The 25,748-nt window shown below is 42.7% G+C and overlaps 2 protein-coding genes across 3 annotated transcripts in view; one reads left to right on the top strand and one right to left on the bottom strand.

Moving 5' to 3' along the window:
- The window catches only part of TSPAN8 (tetraspanin 8), a 278,039-nt gene extending 269,328 nt beyond the window's left edge, over positions 1 to 8,711 (bottom strand). For both annotated transcript variants that reach the window (XM_043447173.1, XM_043447174.1), the window contains exons 1-2: positions 8,577 to 8,711; positions 6,688 to 6,743 (exon numbers count right to left, since the gene is read on the bottom strand). The gene's annotated coding sequence lies outside the window, so the exon portion shown is untranslated. The remainder of the gene's footprint in view (positions 1 to 6,687; positions 6,744 to 8,576) is intronic.
- Positions 8,236 to 25,748, top strand: part of LGR5 (leucine rich repeat containing G protein-coupled receptor 5) — a 127,191-nt gene continuing 109,678 nt past the window's right edge. Inside the window, exon 1 of the mRNA XM_043447171.1 lies at positions 8,236 to 8,578. Within this exon, the coding sequence (XP_043303106.1) occupies positions 8,367 to 8,578 (212 nt within the window). The 5' untranslated portion in view covers positions 8,236 to 8,366. The remainder of the gene's footprint in view (positions 8,579 to 25,748) is intronic.

Genomic DNA, 25,748 nt, shown 5'->3' with positions numbered 1-25,748 from the left:
GAGGATCCTTATATTTACCTTATTAGTTGTTGAGAGGAATAAATTTTACGAGATGCATTTAAGTCACTTAGCACAGTGCTTGGCACAAAGACTCAAAAACGGTAAAAATATTTTTCGGTAAATAATTATCTTCTACCTAGTCTCCGAGGCTAAAGGCAGCAAAGACATCACAAGCATCCCATTCCCTCTGGGTACCACAGACACCAAGTTCTGCCGATTCTGCCCCTGAGATATCTCGAGAACCTGCTTTGCCATGTCCAGTGCTCCATGCTGACTGTGGTGTCTCTCTCCTCTTGCTCAAATCTGCAAATACTCAAATCAGCTGTAGCTTCTGACTCCTGCTCCTGCAGTGCTGGAGCTGACTTTAAAGTCCCTCTCCTTCCAAAGGCAAAATGTGACAGCATCCTTCCCCTGCCTAAAGATGCCCTGGTCCCCTCCTGTACCCAGAATCAAGCCCAAGCATCATAAGATGGCACATCACGCCTTTTCCACAATCTCTCTGTCTTACTGTGTCTTTCCAGCTTCTCTTTCTGCCAGTTTCCCAAGCCTACACATCTTCACCCTAAACGAGAACCAGGCTAATCACCACCTAAGAATCCCCTTTTGTCCTCATCAAACTCCCAGGGATGGCCTTTCACTCTTCTTCCCCAACAAACTCCTGCTGAACCTTCAAGAACTTGCTTCAAACATCACCTTTTCTATGAAGGCTTTCTGTGAGGCAGAGTTAGTTCCTCCCTCCTTTTTACCCTAACAGCATTTTTTTTTTTATCCCTTTTATTATCCTGCACTTTACTTATCTGTTTTCCATGTCTGTCTTCTCAACTCAGTGGTGAATTACTTGAAAGCAGGCACCATATGCATTTATCCCCATGTTTTCAGTGCTTGGCATCTACTGAATGTTCAGTAGATGTCTGCAGATAAATACATTCTAATTAACACTAATAATTTTCCAGTAGTCATGTACCGATGAGAGAGTTGCATCATAAGGAAGGCCGAGTCCTGAAGAATTGATGTTTTTGAACTGTGGTGCTGGAGAAGACTCTTGAGAGTTCCTTGGACTACAAGGAGATCAAACCAGTCAATACTAAAGAAGATTAACCCTGAATATTCATTGGAACGACTGATGCTGAAGCTGAAGCTCCAATACTTTGGCCACCTGATGAGAAGGACCAACTCATTGGAAAAGACCCTGATGCTGGGAAAGATTGAGGGCAGGAGGAGAAGGGGGTGGCAGAGGTTGAGATGGTTAGATAGCACCACCAACTCAATGGACATGAGTTTGAGCGAACCATGGGAGATAGTGAAGGACAGGGAAGCCTGGTGCGCTGCAGTTCACGGGGTCGCAAAGAGTTGGGCACTACTTAGCAACTGAACAACAGCTACAATTAAAACTGGGAATTGAGGATTTATTAAAACTAGAAACTGAGGCCTAATAAATGTAACTCGGACTGTTTCACTAGCAAATGTCCCTAACCAAGGTAATCTCAAAATTTTGTGAAACTCTCTACTTTCCTGTGAAACCACAGTAAATGTTCAAAGTACCATGTCATTAGCAAAAGAAAAAAGTGAAAAGTCTATCTGCCTGTTTCAATCCTCCTAGCTCCATAGAGTTGAACAAATTTTCTCAAGAAAAACTTCAAGAAAAGAATGGAAAACTCCTTATTATTACCATATATTAAGTGTTTACTGCATGGAAGGCCCTGTAATACATCAGGTCTCATTTTCTAGCAAGCTCTGCAGACATGGTACAACCGTCCTCATCTTGCAGATGAAAAAACTAGGCCTCACAGGTGAAGTTGCTCCAAACCCCACAACTTGTAAATGACAGAGCAGAGATCTGAACCCTGGACTGTGAGAACTCAAAACCTGTGCTGTGATGCTATGTCATGCTGCCCTTCTCATTGGTGACCTAGCCAATGACCTTCACACCATCCCACCCTCTCCCAGCGATCCTGACGCGAGGTTAGAGAAGATGGGAGTAGGAAAAAACAGAAAGAATGTGAATGAAGGAGAGTGAGAGATGGTAAGAAAAGGACAGGGATCACCTCTTAGAAAATGTATTTAGTATATTAATGTATTTTTTAAGCTGCAATGAGATTATTTTTCTGCCAAGTACAATCTAAAATTTATGCAAAAGGAGAAAGTCAACGAAACTTACAACCAAAATCTTAGTCCTTGTTAAAGAAAAATTAAAATTAACAGGCTCTTTTATTAATCCACAAACCTAACAACACTCAACAAAAAGTTTCTGTAAATTTTAATTGCAGCAATCTGGGCAATGCTTTATTATGACTCATTGACTTGAGCCACAGAGTTTGTGCAATATAGTTTGCCCTGCTTTACGAGACTGTAACAGCAGTGAAATGCTACTATGTGTACTCAATTAAAATGCACTAGACTTATCAAAATAAAGCATTTGGGGAAATAGCGTGCTCTGTATTTGTTTGCTTTCCTTTATAAATTTTGCACGTCCGTGAAATAAAACCCATAAATTTGTTCTTCTAAGTGAGCTGAACAATTCCTTCTTCTTACTTTTACTATTACTATCTGTTCAACACCTCTGGTTTTTCTTTCCCGAAATGTGTTTCCCAATTGTTATCAATTCTCTAGTGTTTGAGAGACAGCAAGCTCCTAATATAATGGTCTCTACTAGCTACTCTACAGATAGATGTGTACCCAGAGGAAGAGACAGGAAGCTGTGCCCCATACTCTGCAAAGGGGGATGTGTCCAGCAGCAAGTGCTCACTCACCTGAGCTGACCACTTCACTTTGGGTTTTACTTGCAATGGAACTTCCTACCCTTGCCTCATCCAATGCCTTTCTTCTAAAAACCATTTATGAGATGACTATTGCAAAGTTTATTGATGATTTATAGCTGTATAATCCCTTTGCCAAAAATCTCAAGGTCACAGATGCAGAAAATGCAGAATACGGGGTGATTTTAAATTTGAGAATAATAGCCCATACATTGTCTAAAATATTTAGAACAATGGCCCCATGTATTACATAAAACTCCCACTCGAGTCTGAGGAAGCAGCCTGCAATCAACCACATCAACATTTCTGCAGCAAACTGAGCAAATAATAACATGAAAAGGAGAAAAAGAATATAAACAAATTCACATCCGTTCCATTCACACTATGCTATGAAATTTGTTTCAGAAAACCTTTCCTTTTTCAGAGCTCACTGGGTCTCAGAATTGCAGTTGAGAGACCAGGATCTGAATATACTCTTGCAAGAGGCCTTGGGAGAGGCACCTCTGCCAATGGGAACCTGCCAGGCTCTCATCATTTGAAGCAAGGTGCAGGCTCTGTCTGAGCATGTGGACATGACAGATGGTTAAAATTTCTAAAAGTGTAGTTCTAAAGAAATCATGAAAAGAGACATCACAATGGGTATAAGGAAGAGTTTGTCTATATACTAAGGGGATATTCGGCAGAATTTGAAAAGCATAGGAATAAACAAGAAAATCATTTAATTGTGTTTTATTCTTTTTTCCTCACTAATCTTATTCTTAGTTTGAAAAGAAAACCTCCTCCTGGTTTGCATGTGAGTTTGGACACATGTTTCCAGAAACTAGGTGGCCCACCAGCAGATTATGTCCACTGTCACACTCGAAATAAAACAAGGAAATCAAAATGAGCTACAGAATTATAATATCAGGTACCACTGTCCTTTCTTTTAGCATGTTGTAAACATGTGGATATATTTAAAGGTTTCCTTTATGTTGGATAATATCAAAGACAGATCCGATTGATATTATATAATAGGCTGCTTCAAAGTAATGAGTTAGCTGAATGAATGCTTTCTTGCTAAATAAATAATTCCGAAAGAAAATAGATCTTTATTCTTAAATCCCCCTCCTTTCTCAATTAATTAGACTTTGTTGGTAAAAGGAAGTGAAGAAATTCAGCATAAGCCTGATTATATCATGAATGTAAAATGAGCAGGACAAATAATGGGCTTTATACTCTTTCAAACAAGTTAAATAAGTCTGTAATAGCCCACCAGTTGTGTAAACACAATTTCACTATACTTGTAAAAGAAATATTGACTTACCTGTTAACTTAAATTATCCTGGCATGCTTCAACTAAGCTTATTAGTAATTCATGTGGTGTACACGAATGTTTTTAGTTGTGGACTTTTATCAAAGATTAAAGAATTAGGAAATCATCCGTTTAGCAAGCCCAGAAACATGTACCAGACTGTACTTTACCAGAACTGACTTTAGGAACTTAGTCTAAGAGGCACAAAGGGATTACAGTCCTGGCCTGAGATATTCCCATTACACACCAACTGATTAACAGTCAGATACCTTCCAAAATCATGAATAATACAAACATCTCACCCAGACAAAACACCATACGGCTCTACTTTATCCCACTAACATTATTACGTGTAAGGGGTGGAGCTGTTCTCCTCTGATGTATCACCACTATGCATGCGTGTAACTGGTTGTTGAGAGAAACTAGAAATATATATGTTTTTTAAGGGGGAAAAGTTGAATATATATTTGTCCCTACTGTTCACATAAAAACATACCATTCTTTGCTCCAACTGGTTCCAGGGGCAGTCCAAAAAGACTATCATTGTTTTCTTTACCAAAATGTGTGAATTTTTTTTTCAATAAGACAATAACAAGTCTAAGATTCTATGCAGCTTAAGTCTCTGTATGTTTAGAATTTCCAAGGGATTGGGGAAAGGGTACGGGGCCTTCCCAGGTGGTGTTAGCAGTAACGAATCCACCCACCACTGCAGGAGATGTAAGAGACGCGAGTTTGAATTTGATCCCTGGGTAGGGAAGATCCCCTGGAGAAGCGCATGGCAACCCACTCCAGTATTCCTGTCCACTACTAGAAACTACTACTCAGAGGCCCTACTAGAACTTTCTTTTTTCTTTGTAGTACACAGGAATCTGCTTTGCTGTATTTTCATTTTATTAGCTAAGGTAACGTAATTAACATATGTGTATTCAGACAACAAAATTACCATTAGAAGAACTATTCTTATTTTCAACTCATACGTTTTAAGGTCTGCAAGACCTTGAATTTCATCAGGTCACACTCAAGTATTCATGCTTCCTGGACTTTTACGTTTTTACTAAGCATCTCTGATTGCAAGTGATCACAAAAAAGTCCTTACTCATTACCTTAACCAACAAGACAAAATAAAATTGACTGGTTCACCCAATTGGGAGGCGATGGTGTAGCAACAGCTTTTAAATCAGACATTTAAAAGAGGACCTTAGGATTTTGCTTCTCTCCTCACTAAAGCTGATGCTCACTTTGTGATGAGCTCTCTCCACAAGGCAGAATGACAGCTCCCTTGAGCTCCAGGCTTCCTTGTCCTGAACTCATGAGGCTGGAAAAGAGCCTCTCACCCCAGGGTTCGTGACAAGCCCTCAGATGGATTCAGACTGCTCTGCTGGGGTCATATACTTACCCCAGGGTCAGGAAACTGGGACATATGATCGACAGTTCTACCAGAGTCACCTAAGGTTTGGGAAGTGTTTCCCAAAAGAAAAGTGTGGCATGCATTAACCAAAAAGAAAGAGGAGAAATGTTGGGCATGTGGAAAAAAAGAAAAAATATTCATTACACCTGGCTTCATCCAGCATAGCTGTCTTTCCCCCTTGTAACTGAGTCAGGAATCCCTCTGCTTTACACAAATTGGTTAACAAGCTTCAATCCCTGAAGAGAATAGGAAAGGCACAAACGCAGGTGGGAAATTCACTCTACTCCAGGCCAAGTTTCAGACATTTCCATGTTTAGCACTATGTAGGTGAATAACAATCCTTTTTTACAGAGACTTATACAGGCTCATTCTGTTGCTTCCGGTCATACACCTAAAACTGTCAGAATCTAGATTCAAATCTAGTTCTACCTGATTCATTCGATGACCAAAGTGCTATACTCTTTTTGGAACCCTGAAGTCACAGAAACTATTGACAAAAGCCCTTAGTAAGATGGTGGACACGATCATATTTGGATACCTGTGTTGATAAATCAGTCAGTCCGTAAAAATCAGTTAAGTTTCCACAAACATGAGTCCACTGTAGGAGTTCTCCACGTAAAGACAAGTGGCCTAGTCCCTGTCTCCAAAGCTATCACAATAAAGTTGGGAAAGCAAGACACATATGCATTCAAGAAAATTTTAGGGCTCAGTTGTGTGATATTTAGAACATACACTTTCAATGAGATTTCTAGAATTTCTGTGCAGAGTCTGTGATCTTCCTTAGACTGTAAGCTCCATGGAAGAGCGGTAACTGGGCCACTGCTGTATCACACCTGTAGCTGTTCTATAAAGATTTGTTTCTTGATGACTAATATAAACTATGGTTACAGAAGGGTTTAAAGAAAGAGTAAGTCTGGAATTGCTTTCTTACAAAATAAGTAATCTGGGGCTAAGTTTTTTTAAAGGGAAAGAAAATGAGTAATTAGTAGATGTTCTATAAATGTGGAAGGAATGGCTAGGAGAAGCAAGAATAAAAAAAATTAGCAAAGGCAGAATGGATAAAGAAGATCTATCACAGCATTGTTAATTGGCTATACTCCAATATAAAATTAAAAATTAACAAAAATAAATAAGCAGAGGTACGGTACTGGACGTGATGTGCAAAGAGACAGGTGAAGGACCAGGAAAGAAGTAGGCCCTGCACTGATATCCAGAATCCGGGGTTCACTCACAGTTTTCAGCAGCCACTGTAAGATGTTCCCAAATCTCTGGGCTGCAATATCTTTATCTGCAAAATGAAGAAGATGGGGTATATATAAAGCTTAGCCACTCTCTCCTTCCATCCAATCCAGGAACTCAGAATAGAAAAGAGCATGTTCGGAACACTGATTTAGGTCCAGGAATCTATATATTTTTTTAATATATAGACGTCAGCCACGTTTTTAATATAGGACGTCAGCCAGGTTTGCGGACCACTACTTAAACAAAGGAGAGGAAATAGACACAACGACAAAAATCTATCCAGCTGTAAAATTCAGAAGTTTATATGGGAAACTCAGCAGGATGGACTAAGTGGAAGAAGGCTGAGTGGCCTTAAAAGCCATAAGCGTTCTCCACCTTCATGAAACAAGCAGGCATTGTGCCCAGAGTGAAAACTGTGCATTTTTGTGAGTTGAAGTGGCAGGCTTGGGCCGTAACTTTTTTCAGCTACTCACTGGGGTCTGCAGACGTCGGGCTCTGCACCGAGGCCTTCTCCCAGGAACGCCCTGCGTCCTTGTCCTCCTTTCTCCTGCAGGTTCACTGCAGGTCGCTTTTGAAGAGTATGAGAGCTCGCAATTTGCACTAAAAATGGTTCTCACATCTGGGTGGGACTGCACTTATTTAGAAAACCCTGGGACACTTTTAGGATGAAAAGGCAGCCGAACAAAAGCAAACATCTGTCCCGCATTGCTTCACTAAAGGTGACTTCCAGAGGATCCTAAATCACTTTTTTTAAAGTCACTTGGACATCTAACCCCATGGGTTAGACAACACTGGAGTGCTTGCTCACGAGCTGTATTTATTTAGCGATTAGCCCAGCGTTTCGATTTTAGGGCAAAAAGCGAGCCAGATCGGGCGGCCTGAGGTAAGGATCCAAAAGGTCACCCATCTTTTGCCTGGGGACGCTTTCCTCCTTACCCTGCTAGTGTGACTATTTTTCTGGATTGGATTTTTTTTTTTTTTTTCTTTTTCCCCCTTAGGTGCTCCATGTAGCCCCTGCATTCTCGGAAGTGGGCTTTGGGGAAGCGTGCAGCATCCTTCGGCCCCTGCGTGTCCGTCTGTACCCGTCTGAAGCAGGTCCCTTTCGGCTCTCGGCTCCGGGCGGCCCAGCCGCGGGAGAGAACGGAGGCAGCCGGGGGCGGGGCGGGGAGCGGGGTCCCGCGCCCCTCACGCGGTGCGGAGCGCCGGGGTCCGCGCCGGGCAGGCAGAGCCGGGGCGCCGAGAACTCGGCTGCACCTCGCGCCGCCAGCCGCCTCCCGCCGCAGGGCCGGGGAGGGAGGAGGGGGTCGGGGGAGGGCGGCGGGGCCGGGCGGGGGCCGCGGGCGGCCGGGCTGCGCTGACGTCACCGGGCGCGCGATTCGGGCTGGAGCGCTTTAAAACAGGGGCGTGCGAGCGGAGATGCTGCTCCGCGCCAAGCAGGCCGCCGGCAGCAGCAGCGCTCACCGCCCGGCCCCTGCAGCGGCTGCAGCCGCTCCTGGACCCCGCGTGGCGGCAGGGACCCGGCCGGGCCCCGCGGCGCTTCTCCTCGGCGGCCCCGCGCTGCCCGCGCCCGCGGAGCCGCAGAAGCCCGCCGAGCCGCTCCTGGCGCGCCACGGTCTGCAGCCCGGCCGACCCTCCCCACTCGCCGCCGCGGTCCCGCTGCCCGGGCACCATGGACACCTCCTCGGTCGGCGTTCTCCTGTCCTTGCCCGTCCTGCTGCAGCTGGCGGCCGCGGGCGGCTCGCCCAGACCCGGCATGCTGCTGCGGGGGTGCCCCGCGCGCTGTCAGTGCGAGCCGGACGGCAGGATGCTGCTCAGGGTGGACTGCTCCGACCTGGGGCTTTCAGAGCTGCCCTCCAACCTCAGTGTCTTCACCTCCTACCTGTAAGTGCGCCCCGGCTCTGCTTCGGGAAGCGGGCGGAGGGAGGGAGGCAGGCTGGCCCTCCGCGCGCTCTGGAGGGGGCGGACGAGGTTGCCAAGGGCGTCTTGGTCAGGCGTGTTTGGGCCCCTGGGAAACGCACGTGTCTTGGAGCAGCGCGCCCACACTTCCTGGGACCCGCAGAGAAACGGCGGCTCCGAGTGCAACCCCGGGGAAAGCGCTGGTGCGCTGCAGCTTTGCGGCCCAGTCTAGGCAGGTCGCCGCGCGAATTCCTGCGAGTGCAGGCAATTTGTCTGCAGTGTGGACATCTGTGCCCCTGAACCTGGAACCCTAGGGTAGGCTGCCCAATTGGTCCCTGCCCCAACCTCCGCCTCCTTGTCCCGTCACGTTCCGCGAAGAGATGGACTGGAAAAAGTTTCCCCAAAGGAGAACTCCAACGTGTCCAGCTCCGAAGGAACTTACTCTTCATCCCTTGCGCGGTCGCGTGATGTAACCTTTTTCTGTTCTGTTGTTCTGTTCTGTTCTTTCTAGCCCCCCCCCTCCTTTTTTTTAATGAAGTGATTAAAATGTGGCAACCACTAGCTGCCAGAACGTTATCTTTACCTTTGGCTGCCGAGCCGCCCTTTGAAGTGCCCGCGGCCACTATGTAATCTTTAACCATCTCCTCCTCCAGGGGAGGAAAGGGAAGTGGGCTTAAGGCGGCGGAGAGGGTAAACAGCGGCGCCCGCACCCAAGTGGAGACTTGAAGCTCTCTGTCATCCCTCGGGGATCCTACCGCCCCGTCTCCCCCCTCCATCACAGCCTCCAAAGCCCCAGTTGCGGAGACGAGGCAGCGGCTCGTTGCTTAATTTTGTCTCCGGAAAATCCAGGCCTGGAGGGTAACAGGTGGCTGGGTGGATGAGGTGACCCAAGGGGACCCCGATTCTTGGGAACCGAGACAACAACTGTCCATCTCCCTATCTGAGGCTCGCTTCCTTCGGGCAGAGAGACCAGGGGTTGGGACCACTCGGGAAAGGAGGCACTTGCGACCGCAAGGCTACACGTCTGGGTTTTAACTCCAGGCACGCCGGTGAACCCACCCCAAACCCTGGCAGTCCCAGTTTCGGCTTCTCTGATGTGCCTTGGCAGGAGCAAACTGGAATGTTTGTGAACTCGGTCTTTCCTCTGTTTAGTTGTTTTCTGGAGGGAAGAAACATGAAGAGGCTTGCACAACGCTTTACACTAGATAGTGATTCTTTTTCTAGAGACAGAGTGAGGAAGAAAAAAAATTCTTTTTTACTTGCTTTGATTTTGTGTTGAAAGGGAGGGATTATCCTGCTAGATTTTAGTATTAGTAGATGGCAGTTCCCCTCCTCACCTACCATAAAACTATTTTGGCTGCTTTCCTTATCTGAAAAGATTATAGAATTAATCTGTTTCCCCACAAGGTTTCCCTTCAGGTATTGCATGATGCAGTGATATTTTCACAGCAATGGAAATCCACTCCCCTAAGTGATCATTCTCTTAAGAACTCACATTTCCTCCTTCTAAACAGCTCTCTCTACTACAAAGCTGTCTGTACTACTTACCTCCAGTCTCTGGATTTAACTGCTAAGTTTAGTGTTTCAAAAATCATGTATTCTTCTGCATGGTGCGTTTCTGCTAGTGGTTGGCAATTGCATTCAAGAGCCTAGAACTGCTCTCGCCGGTCACCCTGAAGACATTGGTTATATACAAGGGAGGTGTGCAGTCCCCCCAAACTCTTAACTATGTAAGACATACAGTTGTTAGAAAACTCTTTAAGCATACAGAAAATAAATGTAAGGACTTTTTTTTTTTCCTCTCACTCATTTGTTAGGCTTCTGTTACTAAAATTTGGCATAAAATACTGTTTCCAATCATTTCCCACATACCTCAAATGCATTTAACTGCTTCCTCCATGTGCTGGGGAGATCTGACTGCCACTGTTTCCTATCTGGCTATCATTATAGATAATCCCTCAGAGTTAAGATACCATTAGGAACTTAATTGTCAGCTTTTTCTTGTGCTGTTTGATGACAGCCTATATCTGGCCTAAAGTGAAATTTCTCAGTGTTCTGTATAATATTAAAACCCAACGTGTCTGTGAAAAGTGTCACAGTGAATATCAGATGCTTGCATCTAATGGTTAACTTTTCAGGGAATGTGAGGGCTACATGTAGAAATCAACCCTGAAGTAAATAACCAGACTGATGTTGTCCATAATGAGCAATTTTAGAATCTGGTCTCCTTATCTGAGACAGAAGGCCAGAGGCCCCCGGAGGCTCTGCCTTCGTGGCCGAGGGGTTTGGGTTTGGGGCTGTTTGACAGTCTCGAGAGCTCTGCTGGCGTGAGGGGCAGACGGTGCCCTCTTTTGGTCACACCTAGAACGAAGTGACCGCTTCTCCTCCGCTTGTGCACTCACACCCTGAAAGAGAAGTCTTTATTTATTCACGTCTGAATAAGTAAGCTTGTGTTTTACTGGTTATATTAAGAGATAACTTCTTTTTGCTCTTGAAGAGGAACATGAAGCTATAGCCCGGCTCCAAGGGGGGCCCAGTGGTAATGACGCTTTGGTGAGAAAGTTGCTGTGTGCAAAGACTAATGTGAGTGAGACCATGCTACTGTCTTTATTGTTTGTACTAAGTTATCACCATTTCTTTGAGTCAAAATGTTATCTCTTAATCTTCCTCCCCTCCCCAGAAGAGAACAAGCATTCCATTTTCTTCAAACAGCTTGATGATGGCAAGTTGCAGCTGTACACGTTTGGCAAATAGATTTGCCACAATCTGATAACCGGTTAGTCCAACCTGTAGGTAAGGAAAGCTTCCTAAACCCTATTTTTGTACAGTTTTATAATCTTTCTTCCCCAGAAAAGCTAAACGTTAAGCCAGTCCAAACATTAATATTAACTCTCTTTTCTTACTGAGCTGCATTCTCCAGTGGATCTGTAATTGGACCACCGAACATGCGTGGTAGAAGCACTGGAAATTTTCAGCCTTAACCTCTCTCTCTTATTCTCTCCTCCGCTAACTATGTTCACCCAGAAGAAAATAACACACCAAGAATAAGACATAAAAACAGACAGTAACTGTTTCCAATGTTTAATACATCTCAACCTACCAGTAGTGATCTGTCAGACATGAAGTAGTTCTAGCATCTAATTTTATAGATAAGTTGTTTTAATGCATCAAATTGGACATTTTTCCTAATAGGTCTTAGAAGTAAGCTCCGTGTACTACTTTGATGTATCTTTCATCCAGTTAGTATAGTATCCAAATAGAAAACTAAATCCTAATGAACATCCTAATATAGTAAATATACTTTTCTTTATTCATCTAGAACAGTCATTTTATTTTTAAATGAAAATTGAGTTTTTTCCTGCAGTTGCTTAAAAACATGAACATTTCAGGCACAGGCAAATTCATGTCACATGAAACAAAGTTATCAGGAGAAAGAATTTTTTTTAAAAATTTTATCAATTTGGTTACTTTTCTATATGTAACTTTGTAACAAAATTTAATTTTACACACAATTGGTAAAACTGGTTTTAATAAAAACCAATCAAAAACTTCCGTTATAACTAATTAGCCATGGCCCTGGTGTCATACATGTATTCAAAGCATTTAAGATACACTTCCAAATTTAAAGAACCTTTTCAGAATCTTCCCTGAAAATTGTTTAATATGTTTCTACTTCCCTTCAAGGAAAGAAAACTATTTTAAATGAAGGAAATTTTTGTACTTTAGAGATGGTTACAAAAGCCTTAATTGTTACAACAGTCTTAAAATTTAGATCAGTTGCAAACTATAGTGTGCTGTACAACCTACTTGCAAAATTCATTTAAAATATAATGATATCAGTGACTTTCTGCATTTTAATGTTCTTTCTTTTTCTCCAGGATGTCTGGGTTTTCCTAGTAGTGTTTTTGTTATGGGGGATAATTATTGAAACTAATTGACTGAGTTAGTCTGAGTGATTTTTTTTTTTTTGAGATAGTGTTTCTAATTCAAGCAATCTTAACTGTATAGATTTACAAAAAATATTTTACTATGTTCAACACATACATGGCAAAGTTTGTGTGACAATAATGAATTTTTACATATAATTAGCATAATCTTCAAGCAGATCTTCAGTCTTTTCTCTCTTTACATGTTTTCTTCAAAGTAAAGGTGGAGTTCTGATCAGCAACAAAAGTGGCAATCACAAATGAGTTATTAATAAAAGACTGGAATAAAAAACTAACCTTTGTAATTAAATAAAAGTATATTTTAATAATGAAATCGTTCCTACTTGGATGTGCTTGAAAAAGCTTAGAAACACAAAACTAGTCTATAATTTCTCAAAGTTTTGAACTGAACTGTTTGATAGCTTTTAATCTCCAAAGCATGTAACTGTCAAAGGTATAGACATAATATCCAAGTAAACAATTAACTGTCATAAAATTAAAGACTTTGCAGAATATTTAGTTTTACAACTGGCACCTAATATCTACTTACTTTAATAAAACATTTTTATATTTCTTCTATTGAATTTATACATGTAAGTCATTTTAGCTATAAATTTAAGTATGTTTCCCATTAAACCAAATCATATACCATAGGTTAGAAATGAAAAACAGTAGTGAGCACCACATTGAACAATTTTGTGAAGTAATTCTTTTGGTTTTATTCACTTACTTATATAAATTTAGAATAATGCTAGATGGAACATTTCCTTGTGAACACCCCACAAATGGATATTTCTGGTAAATTGAATTCTTATGAGATTCAGCACCCTCACTCCTGTTGCAATGTTTCCCTTATACAGTGTCATTTTGTAGTAGAAAGATGAGCCAGACTGGCATTAGAGTCACAGCTGATAGATTACCTATCAAAAATGACAAGCTGATAATTTAGTCCTATTGCTATTTTTTATGTGTCTTAGAATTTCATTTGTTAAATTACCCATGAATTCCAACCTACTACAACTCTTTGGTTCCCAGCTTCTATCAGCTTCAATCCACAGTTTTACTCAGTCCTCATAGGTCCCAAACTACATGTTCAGTCTCACCGTGGAGCTCCTCAGCTCTGGGAAAAGGAGACCCTACATCGGCTATAAGGTGGGATGTTTCATAAGTGTCTTCATATGCAAAATTATTTTGTTTCTCCATAGATATCATAGTAGGAAGCAGGTTCATTCTTAAAATCTCTGGCATTTTTTTCCACTTCTTCAAGTTAATTTTTTTTTTTTTTGCACTAAGTCCAGTGAAAATGTCTTATTTGAAAGTAGTAGGTAGAAGAATGTTAATCATTTGATTTCAAAAAAATGGAATAATGTTATCTAGCAGTAATACTAAAAGATGGTTAACAGGGTGTTTGAATTAGAAGGTTAAATTTTTTAATTAAAAAATCTTTACTTTTAATTGAGAAATAATTGATCTATAACATTTGTGCAGGTATACAACATAATGATTCAATATTTATATCAAATCATGATATGATAGCCATGATAGCTAGCCATAGCTAGCCATGGTAAGTCTAGCTAGCATCCATTAACCACAGACTGGGTTAACTAAATATTTTTAAGATATTTTGGAAGCAGGAGTCCTTTCTCATATCCTCATTCTCAATATTTAAGGTGAATCAACACATCATTTATTTGATAAGATGAATTGACACATTATTTATTTGATTCAGAGTGGAGAATTATTTCAAGGTTTTATCTATTCAGTATTTAAATCTCAATATTTACTATGGCTCAGGGAAGCTGGAATTTACTTTGAACATATGCAAAAGAACCATCCATTGTCCCTGAAACCATCTTCCTTAAAATCAGATGGACTAATTCTCCAGGAGGTAATGATGGGCTCTCTTTCCTTCAGGGTTTATCTTCCTCCCTAGACTGTGAGCTCCTCCAGGCTAGGAAATTTTTCACTTTATTTCCCATGTGCTCAGACCAGTACCTGGCAATTAAGGGATGTTCAGTAAATACTTGTAATGTTGACTTGAATAGAATTGGCTGAACCAGCTGCTGAAATCCTGATGGCTAAAAGGGCTCAGAGAAAGGTAACAGTTACTTGTCTGCGTAACAGAACAACACAAATCTGGTGTCCCACAATTACAGCTCAGCCCCGTTGGAAGTACAGTTAAATTGCACTTGTCTTAAATGATGCTATGTGTTAACAGTCAGACCAGAATTTACATGTCTAAATTACTTTATTATTGTAATAACAATAATTAAAACAGCTGACATTTATATTATCCTTTCTGAGTGCCCAGCGTTATGGGGCTACTTTACTTAATCCCTTGCCCCACAAGAACCTTTTGACACAGGTATTATTCTCATACCTGTCTCGAGTGGCCTGTTAGCTTACTGCAAGAATATTTCCAAGGCTCAAAATGTTTCAGGGCCTCTTTGAAATTATCTTTTGGGCTAGTTTATCAGAAAACAAGGAAACCAGCCTTCTAATATTTAGTTATGCCTCACAGTAATTGCAATTCTTAGGAACATAAGAATGTTCTTCTTAGGAACATAACTTATGAAGCCCTCACATGAGAAATATTTCTTCAAGGAATCCTAGGAAATGTAGTCTTTGGTTTTTGATAAGATGAGAATAATACTATATAGCTTAGGGCCAATATATTAAGTTTAGTAGCTACCTTTTCCTATATCCACAGAAACTATTTCTCTGGTCTCCAAGTCAAAGATAAATTGTGGTGGTGCCCAAGTATTATAAAGAGTGAGCAACTGACTAATAACTTCCAAGTTGAAAACGAAACTCTCTTTTTCTGTGACCAGATCTATGCATCAAATAAAGTAGCTAGCTTCTTTGAAACTATTTTTCAATTCTGAGAGATGTGAGAGAGGTATATCCATATAGCTGATTCACTTTGCTATACAGTAGGAACTAACACAATATTGCAAAGCAACTGCACTCCAATAAAAATTAATTTTTTTAAAAGAGACATGAACTTTCTTAATAGGCCAATTTTATTTAAGTTTGTGTTTACCTTCAAAACTGGTGAGATAAGATGAATTGACACATCATTTATTTGATTCAGAATAGAGAATTATTTCAAGGTTTTATCTACTTATCGATCACTATGTAAGCTCTGCATGGTTTAACAATTAAGCCAGTGAGACAGACTTCTGTGTAAATTAGAAATCTGGATAAGACAGAGAAAAGTCCCTTCCTTCAAACAAAGAAGAACTGAACTATCCATTTAGTTTCTTCAATCATTCAATTCATTTGCTGCTATAAACCTATGTGTTAATCATTTATTATATTACAAAGTTGACATGAAAAACCAATAGTTGACCAATTAATTATAAAGCATATTCAGCATAAAGAACACCTCCTCAAGTAAGAACTGATGTTTAGAAAATTTAGGTTACTTTGAGATACAATCTCTAAAAACTCTTACAACAGTATGCTTGACTTCAGTTTTCTATGAACAATAATAATTTGAAAATTATAGCAGATACAAACTACTATATATAAGATAGGTAAGCAAGAAGGTCCTATTGTATAGCATGGGAGCTATATTCAGTATCTTGTAATAAACCATAATGGAAAAGCATATGAAAAAGAATGTATATGTAAAAATTTATTCAGCAATCCCTAATTGTCAAGTGTCTCATTTTTAACATATGCACATTTTTTCCATGTTCATTTCGTCCTTCTTTGCTACAGGAGTTTGACTTCACCTCCTAACAGAGACCGTGATGGTCAAGGAGAAAGAAAGTCATCTCACGTGCATGTTACACACACACACACACACACACACACACACAGCAACACTCCAATAAGAAACAGTTTCCTTTGCGCCACTTGCTCGGTGGAATGGGTGGAAATGATACACATTGACATGTCATGGCAGTGGAGGGCCAGCCCTTTCCAGGGGAGAGACCGAGGCGCTGCCTGTGAAGGCACCTTCAGTTCGCTTCAGAAGCTGAAATGCAGAAGACAATTGTGCTGGCAAAGGGAGCCCAGCTCCAGCTGAGAACGTGTGCACCGAGCTGACCTTGCTCATCAGCCTGCCAGCTGAGATTAAGCTTTCCTCAAGTGGGCCCTTGTTAGTCCAGCCTTTTCCCCAGTGTTGCTCATCTTTCACTACTGGAAGCCAAGTGTTTCAAACTATTACTCAATTTTGCAGCCAAATTCCTTTATTTTCTCCTCTACCCTCTCTCTGTCTCTCTCTCACACACACATACACACCAAATGATGACTAACCTTACATGCATGCTTTCCTTTCCAAAGTCCACATTAAGAAGAGAATCTTAAGAATTTTTATGTTTCATTAAAAAAAAAAACTAGTAAATATTCTTGTGCTCCTTTTTTTTTTTTTTTTTGAAACCTTGATTAAGTAGAACAGGGACCTCTACAAAAGATGTCTCTGCAAAAATAACCTTCCTTTGATCAAAAAAGCCACAAAAGTGTACTTCTCAGGAAAGTACAAAACCACACATGATCTCAAGTGGAAAAAATATAAAGAATTTGCTGAATTTTTAACCTTAGCACATAACAAAGATATTATTTTAAAGTTGGTTGGTTGATGTGGGCTGTGTTAGAACTTTCATTGTGTTGTGTTTGGGTTTACCCAATGTTATTTTAATGAGTTTATTGGTTCGACACACAGGACACCACATGGCGCTTAAAGGTTTTAGGTTATAAATTTCCTTGTGAGGCACTTACTTGAAGGAACTCCGTTACATAACCCATTGGTCTTTAAATCTATCAGCATAAAAATAACCTTTCACTTTTTGCATACATAAAAGATTATTTAGCTGTAAAAACCAAATAAAAATTTCCATGGAAGGAGCTACATTCCTTAATCATCTGTTATGTGTATAAGTTAAGGTTTTCACAATAAGCATTTATTTCTCTGTGAATGTTGAATGATGCTACAGAATGAGTTTGGAGTCATCCAGTCTTTACTGGAAAAAGAAATCTCCCTCTTTATTTTCTCTTCTTATTTCTTGTCCTGAAGGGACCCTCAGACCTGCCTGCATTTGGCCATAGATGTACTCTATAATCAGTGGTGTTAACTGCCCAATAGAGTAAAACCTAGAAAAAAATAGCAAGAGAGATGGAAAGAAGAAGTGGGGAAATCGGCCACTCGAAGAAACAACACAGAACAGAGAGAGACAGCAAGCCCTGAACAGACATTCAGCCTCGGATGGCACCCTTCTCTGTTTCCCTTCTCCATCCCCCTCTATCAGACAGTATCAGAACAGGACTGAAGGACACGTCTCCCTTAACGCAGACACTCTCCCCTGCCAGGACTGCAATCTACAAGATGCAGGGAAGTTTAGAAAGAAGAATCTCAGGGATTAAGGTTATCAACCCGAAGCGCACCGAAATTGGGGTCTTTGATTTTAAATTGAGGAAGCCACGTTACTGTCCCTGTGGACCTGAACTCACGGAAGCCCCCGTTCCCCAGCAGCTGTTGTTCTCTGGGGCTCTGTGCAGTGGAGTCCAGGCAGAAGTTCAAGATCTTTTTTTCATTGAGTCTTCAAGCTCAATGAAAGTAGCAAAAGGAAGTCCCAGTTAAACCAGACTCTCCCAGGGTGTAAGCCAATCTCCTTTGAAGATCTCAGAAGTTTTAGCAACATGATTAACTGAGAGTGCGGATCCTCCTTCCACCCTGTAGCTGCTGGCCTTGAGCATAAAGTCCACTGCCCCAGGGTCTTGTAACAGTGAGAAGTGTCAGATGGATACAGTCTGGTCCCGAATAACTATTACATAGTAATTTGAAGTCCCCTTGGCCTTAGCAGTAGGAACTCCTCAGAACACAGTTAATTGTATAAAGGGAAAAGGAAGGCTGGTTTGGGGAGATTTGTGTTAAGTACAGTAAACTTAATTCAGAGGCTGAGCGAATAGCTAACTACATTTAGAGTAAATTCTACTGTAGAGAAATAAAAGGGTTAATCTTTTATCCACAAATTACGGGAATCACTAAGCTGTGTACCAGAGGTCACAGTACATAATGCAAAAGTGAAATCTAATCATGAGTGCTAGAGCATATCCCTAATTGCCCAAATAAACCGAATTAAAATCACTTGGATGGATTGCAGAGGTTTTTGAGGAGTCAAAAACTGTATCTAACCATAGGCTTTAGAATAGAAAAGACCTTAGAGTTGCCCTAATCCAACACCTTCGTTTTCACAGATGATGAAATTCATGTTCATAAGAGGTAAACAGCATGCCCCGAATCACATAGCTGGTGAAGACGGGACTGGAACCCAAGTCTCCCAGAAACTCCAGTTGAATGATTTTTTTTCACGTTTTTGCTCCAATGCCAGATACCCAGGTGAATTCTAAATACTCCATTAGTTCTCTAGATGTTGCCAAGTATCCTGTTGTTTATGCGTGATATATGTTCGTTTCTAGGTGTGTGCTTGAATCTTAACCCAATAAGATTTTGTTCCATTGCAGATACCAATAAAGTTGCCTTTCTCTCACCTAAAAATCTGTATGGCAGAGAGAGAGAATCAGGTTTAGTTTGAGGGATAAGCAGTGTCCCAAGTTTCAGTTCATGGTCAGTAAACATGTCTCTATTGTCATTTAAATTTCACTTGGGATTTTAATTTGACCACATTCGGGTTGCGTTCGAATCTGTTGTGCCTGCTCCCTCTCTCCTCTAGCCCTGAAACTCAGGCTGTCCTCATTTTTGTCGCAGTCTCCTGTCTTGGTCTGCAGAGCCCCACGACACACACGCACTCCCTATGAGTCTGTCCAGGAGGCAAGTCTGTCCATGTCCCCCTTACCTTCAGTGCTTCAGTGGTTTCCCGTGGCTTTCTCAGTAACGTTTCACTCCTTAGTTTAACCCACAGAATCACCTTGTCACGCCTCATCCCCCACCGCCAGCCCTACCCTCCTCAGCCCCCGTGTTCTCCGGTCTCCAGCCATGTCCAACCACATCCTGCCGTTTCCGTGTCTCAGGCCTCCAGGCTCTCAGATGTGTCTACCTCTGCTTGGATGCCTTTCTCCTCCTTCATCTTCACGGCTTCTGTGAGTCTTCCCGTATTCAGTGCGAGCATCACCTCCAGAGTTTTCCGTGACCCGCCCGTCTCTGGTGCTCCGCACCGTGCTGAGCCCACCCTGTCCCAGCACACATCTCTCGTGATGACCGTCCTCCATCTGCTTATCTGTTCTCACTACTGGACTCCGCATACCCCTTGATTGTCTTAGAGCAAAGAAGAAAGGAGTCTCCCTTGATTAGAACACAGACTCTCTATGTACCAACCATGGTTTTCATTTTCTGTATTTTATGATGCTTTGTTATCTTGGGCCCTTGCATACCCAGGAGGGACCGAAGGGCTATCTAATCCTGGAGACAGCAGCAGCAAATCCCCTGTAAATGTGCCTTTCATGTGCAAACCAAGCAACAGAAGCCAGCACCCCACCACCTTCTTCATCAGGCTCTTGCAGGGATTTTACCCTCTAGGTCAATATTTCCTGCCCTAATCACCCCTGGGCCAGGTACCAGATAACTCGGGGCAACAGCTACACCTTGAGCCTGATGATATTATTCAAACTAGCTGGTTTCAAGTCTGCTTATCCTGCTCATTCTTCCCATGGGAACCACAGTAAAGGCTCTAGCCCCTGCTTTCTTCCCTCTCCTCTATCCCCCGTGTGGTCCTGACCCGATATGTCCGCCTGCTTTTGGGAACATGCATGCTAAGTTGCTTCAGGCCTGTCTGACTTTGCAATGCTATGGACTGTAGTCGGCCAGGCTCCTCCGTCCATGGGATTCTCCAGGCAAGAGTACTGGAGTGGGTTGCCATGTCCTCCTCCAGGGGATCTTCCGACCCAGGGATCAAACACACATCTCCTGTGTCTCCTACACTGCAGGTGGATTCTCTGCCCCTGGAGGAAGGGGAAGCCTGGCAACTGTGATGACAAGCTGTCTTTTGCTAGCAATCATCTTGCATTCTAAGGGCGACACCATACCTGAATAACATGAAAACCTACATCTCCAAACCCCTTTGCCCCTGCACGCCTGTGCCTGGTCAGCTTCAGAAGCAGCTGCGGCTGGGGTGCACTTGAGGGAGAGTCACCCAGTTTTCTCTCTGTAGGGGACCCGCCCTATTCCCTTAAACACCGCATAAGGCTTGCCTGTCATCCACGCCTAAGATATAAGGTGCCGCCAAATGTGTAACATGGAGATGAGCTGATAGAATCTCCGGTATAATCTTATAATGTGGTGACCAAGAAATCCTTCCCTCTAAACTTGGCAGACTGCATTGCTTGTAAATTCCCGAGACAGAAAAAAAAAGAAAAAATCAGAACGTGCTCTTTAGGGGAGACTTCCCTGGTTACCCAGTGGCTGGGACTCCAAGCCCCCAGTGCAGGGAGCCTGGGTTCGGTCCCCAGTCAGGATCCCACATGTCACAGCTGAAGAGTCCCCCCGCCACAGCGGAGACATCCCCAGTGCTGCAGCTAAGACCTGGTGCAGCTGAATAAATAAAACATTTTTTGCAGGGCTTTTTAACACTCTTACCTCCAGTGTTTTCATATGAGCCTCATAAAAGTTATGAATACCCCTATTTTAGAAATGAGAACATCTTTTGACAAAGCTCACAGCCTCATCTTGAATAACCTTAGCAGCTTACTCCAGATCTCAGTTTTCTCATCTGTAAAATGGCAACAATAATGGCACTTACCTCACTGGATTGTTGTGACAGCTGGTGAACTAACGCATGTAAGGACTTTTCCGCAGTCCCTCACGTGTGGCGCATGCATATAACATTACGTGCTGTTGGTTCCGTTGGTCACGGTGCTACAGTCGGTATAACACCAAACCCATGTTTTTCAACTATGCAGTGTCGCCTCTTATTGTTATCCACCCCCAAAAAATAGCTGTCCATGGGCCTAAAATGTTACAAGTGTGACTGCAGTTTTCAGTAAACAATATTTTTTAATGTTAAAAACAAAGAGAAGAACAAGGTGCCTACTAGGTACAAGAGTAGGTGAAGCTTGAAACGAGTAAGACATCACCCACTACCTGTTCAAGTAAAAAGATGTCTATGTATGGATTTGGCTATGCCAAGTCTTAGTTGCCGTATTCGGGATCTTTAGTTGGCAGCATGTGAGATCTAGTTCCCCGACCGTGGATTGAACCCGGCCCCTGCATTGGGGGCTTTGAGTCTTAGCCACTGGACCACGAGGAAAGTCCCCAAGTAAAAAGATACTGACTTTCAGCTCCGATTTTTTGTATCAATAGATAAAAGCTTCGTGTATTGCATGGCGTTCCATATTCTCACGTGTGTTTCAGTGCTGTAGACCCCTCACGAGCCCCCAGGTGGGCCACTGACCGAGTGCAGGCTTCGATACAGATGGTGAGCAGGCGGCCCAATGTTGGGGGTGCCTCCTCCAACACGATGTCATGGGTGGCCCACCATTTGTGGTCCTGGGTTTGAGTTGCTTTTATCCTCTCTTTCTTCTTATCACCCATCCTCACAATTTTCCCTGAGTATGTGGAGAAAGTTGAGTTTGATAACTTCTTGGCCATTCAGAAGCTCACATCCCAGCAGTGGTCTTGCTGTGGCAGAAGGGGAGAGATGATGGATGCAGGGGACTTGGAGGAGAGGGGGAGCCTAGCCTTTCCTCAGAGCCAAAGACTCCCTCAGGGAAAAAACAGATTGTCAACACAACAGACGTGGAGTTTTTTAATATTAACAACTAAAAAAATAATTCTACTCTAAGGAGATAAAAGCTGATTTAAGGAATATACTTATGTCTACCTGAAACTATCTTCAAAAGAGTTGAACTTTCCTGAGGAATTTCAGTAGCTGTCTTTGGTGAAGAAGCAATTGGTTCAGTGCAACAAATTGCAGGAAGGATCTTTGCAGTCAGTGATGACAATAAGACTAAAATTATTTCCTGGGGAATCTTGGATACCAGTGACGTGAATCTGGGAGTGGGGGAGGGACTCAAGGTTAAATAGGGGTCAGAGCACCACCAAGCTTGCGTTTAAGCTGGAGGCCTCTGGAATTAGGCCCAGTGATCCCCAGCAGAGAAGGGAGATGGGCGATGGGTGGGAGGTCACTGGACCAGAGAGTCTTTTAACTCTGCGGGATGAGCCCATGTCTCCATCTCTCCAGATGCTCGGCAGCCCTCTGCAGAAGGAGCAAGCTGCTTTACTGCTGACCAGTGAAATCTAGAGAGCAGGTCTGAAAAGAAAAAGGGAAGTCTCCCCATAGGGATACTTTTCTCTCTTGCAATATGTGAAAAGACGATGCTGGAATTCTCAAGTGTCTACTGAATCACTAAAGTAAGAAACTGATGTGTTTTGCAGCCCCAAAGCCAAAACGAGAGGAAATTTCAGACAGACATTATGTGTTATCCAGCAGTACAGATTGAAGAAGTGGGATCCATCAGCCCAGCTTCATTATGCAGTTTAAATAATCACTAAACCAAGGGGGATTAGAAGGCAGCAAAAGTCGAACAATTTCAAATGAAATGTCAGAAGGTTCTATCTCTTAGGTAAAGCAAAGTTCTTTAGGTGGAGGGGGAATAAGAAGAAAGTGATAGTCCAGAGGAAACTGTGGCAAATAAGAAAAGAGTTTTTAAAGTGGTGAGGTTCCCAAGTGGTTCAGTGGTAAAGAATCTGCCTGCCAATGCAGGAGCCACAAGAGACGCAGGTGTGATTCCTGGGTCAGGAAGATCCCCTGGAGAAGGAAATGGCAACCCACTCCAGTATTCTTGCCGGGGAAATCTCATGGACAAAGCAGCCTGGTGGGCTACAGTCCATGGGGTCACAAAGAGTCAGACACGACTGAACTCCTGAACATGCACTCGCGAGAGAGACTCCAAGGTGAGGTGACTTGCAGGATCAGAAGGAGAGTGAGACCTGAGAACAAGCTGCCCAGTGTTGCAGAGACCCTGGCTACTGCCTCTGCTGTGAGGTGGACTCAGCCAAAGGGTGGCGTTCGGTCCTTCAGGGGTCTGCACACACACACACACACACACGGGCACATCTCTGCACTTACACAATGGACACTCATTTTGAAAACAACCTCCAAATCTCAAAATACATGTATTTACTCTATCTAGAAGGCAACTGACACATGGCCAGGAGCTGGGAAATCAGTGACGTCACAGTGCAGCAAAACCAAAGAAAGCCAACCATAACTGGAAAAAACACATGTACCCAATGTTCATTGCAGCACTATTTATAATAGCTAGGACGTGGAAGCAGCCTAGATGTCCATCAACACATTAACGGATAAAGAGGCCATGGTACGTATATACAGAGGAATATTACTCAGCCATAAAAAGGAACTCATTTGAGTTCATGCTAATGAGGTAGATGAACCCAAAGCCTATTATACAGAGGGAAGTAAGTCAGAAAGAGGAAAACAAATATCACACATTAATGCATACAGGTGGGATCTTGAAAGATGGCACTGCTGGACCTATCTGCAGGGCAGCAGTGAGGACAGACGGGGAGCAGACTTGTGGACGTGGGGCAGGGCAGGGAGGAAGGAGAGGGCGGGACGCATGGAGAGAGTGGCCTAGAAACATACACACTAACGCATGAAAACAGACAGCCAGTGGGGGTTTGCTCTATGGCTCAGGGGACGCAAACCAGGCTCCGTGACAACCTGGAGGGTGGGAGGGGTTGGGAGCTGGGAGGGAGGCTCTAGAGGGAGGGGACATATGTGTATCTATGGCTTATCCATGATGAGGTATGGCAAAAACCAACACGATATTGTCATTATCCTTCAATTAAAAATAAACTAAGGAAAAAAGAACTGAAACATGCAGAGGAGCGGTGCTCTGGAACTCTAGATCCATGGTTCTCAAGCTTGTCAACAGCTCAGCTTCACATGAGACCTCATGGGAACTATCTCCAGGCCCAGATCACACACCAAGCTAAATGAAATCAGAATCTCTGAGGGAAGAAGCTAGGCATCGGAATGATTTTTCACTCCCCAAGGCAAATGGGAGGTTTCTACATACCCACAGTCGAAACCATTTTGTGCAGCAAATCTGGGCTTCCCTCATAGCTCAGTCCATAAAGAATCCGCCTGCAATGCAGGAGACGAGGGTTCGATTCCTGGGTCAGGAAGATCCCCTGGTGAAGGAAATGGCAACCCACTCCGTTACTCTTGCCTGGAGAATCCCATGGACAGGGGAGCCTGTAGAGTTCAGTCCATGTACAGTACAGTCCATGAGGTCGGTCGCAAGAGTTGGACACGACTGAGTCACTTTCACTCACTCAAGGCAAATGCAACGGGCGGTCACTTTTGAGGACCCCTGGTCTAGGTCTAGCTACCCCACTCATGAGCCATCAAATCTCCATAAGAGGCAGAAGCTCCCTGCCTCGGTTTTCACATCTGTGAAGTAAGAGAAGTGCGCACATGCTCAGAGCTTGCTCCTAGTTCGATCATCCTATGAATCCATCAGCTTGACATGAGAGGGTATTGTCCTAGGGCAGGTGGACCAGTCTTGTAGAAAATGGGAGGTTTCTACACACCCACAGTCAAGCCCATTTTGTGCAGCAAATCTGGGAACATTGTTTACTCTCCCGCAGTGAGCGTTACTTAAAATGACTTTATTTGTTTTACAGTTTAGAGGGCCTCTGTAGGTAGCCTCAGGAGCCTATTCATTTCATTAACATTAAATCAACAAGCAGACCTTCTTTCTGCCTCTCTCAAGCAGGATTAATGGATTTTGGCATGATTTGTGCATCTAGCAGCAAAACCTCGTGCTGAGAGAGCTAGCAGGCTTGACTAATTCCCAGCAGTGCTAACTTCATAAACTTACTTTAAGCTTTTAACTTTGACTGAAGATTAAAGGTAATGACTTCACACTGTTACATGTGAATGCATGATATTCAGGATGCATAGAAAAACTATACAAAATGACAAACTGTTTGATGAACTAACATTATATGTGTTTGCATGCATATGTATGTGTATAGCTATATGGTTTATATGTTTATGAAAATACCCAGTCCTGTGATGTAAAAAAAGATCTTCTAAAACACTGAGATCCACCTAATAAGTAATCATTACACTAAACAGGTTATTGATAGATGCATATGAAAGTGTGAGCATTAGAACCTATAATTAGAATATCATAAATACGCTAATAGAAGGCCCAATGTTGTGAGAAGCTGTAACATGATGGACTGTTGACTATGAATAATTTTCTAAGAAGCAAAATGATTCTACTCTCTGAGA

Source organism: Cervus canadensis, chromosome 25 (assembly GCF_019320065.1).
Source record: "Cervus canadensis isolate Bull #8, Minnesota chromosome 25, ASM1932006v1, whole genome shotgun sequence".
Taxonomy (NCBI): Eukaryota; Metazoa; Chordata; class Mammalia; order Artiodactyla; family Cervidae; genus Cervus; species Cervus canadensis.
The sequence above is the reverse complement of the archived record's forward strand: the minus strand, read 5'-3'. Positions and strand labels throughout refer to the sequence as shown.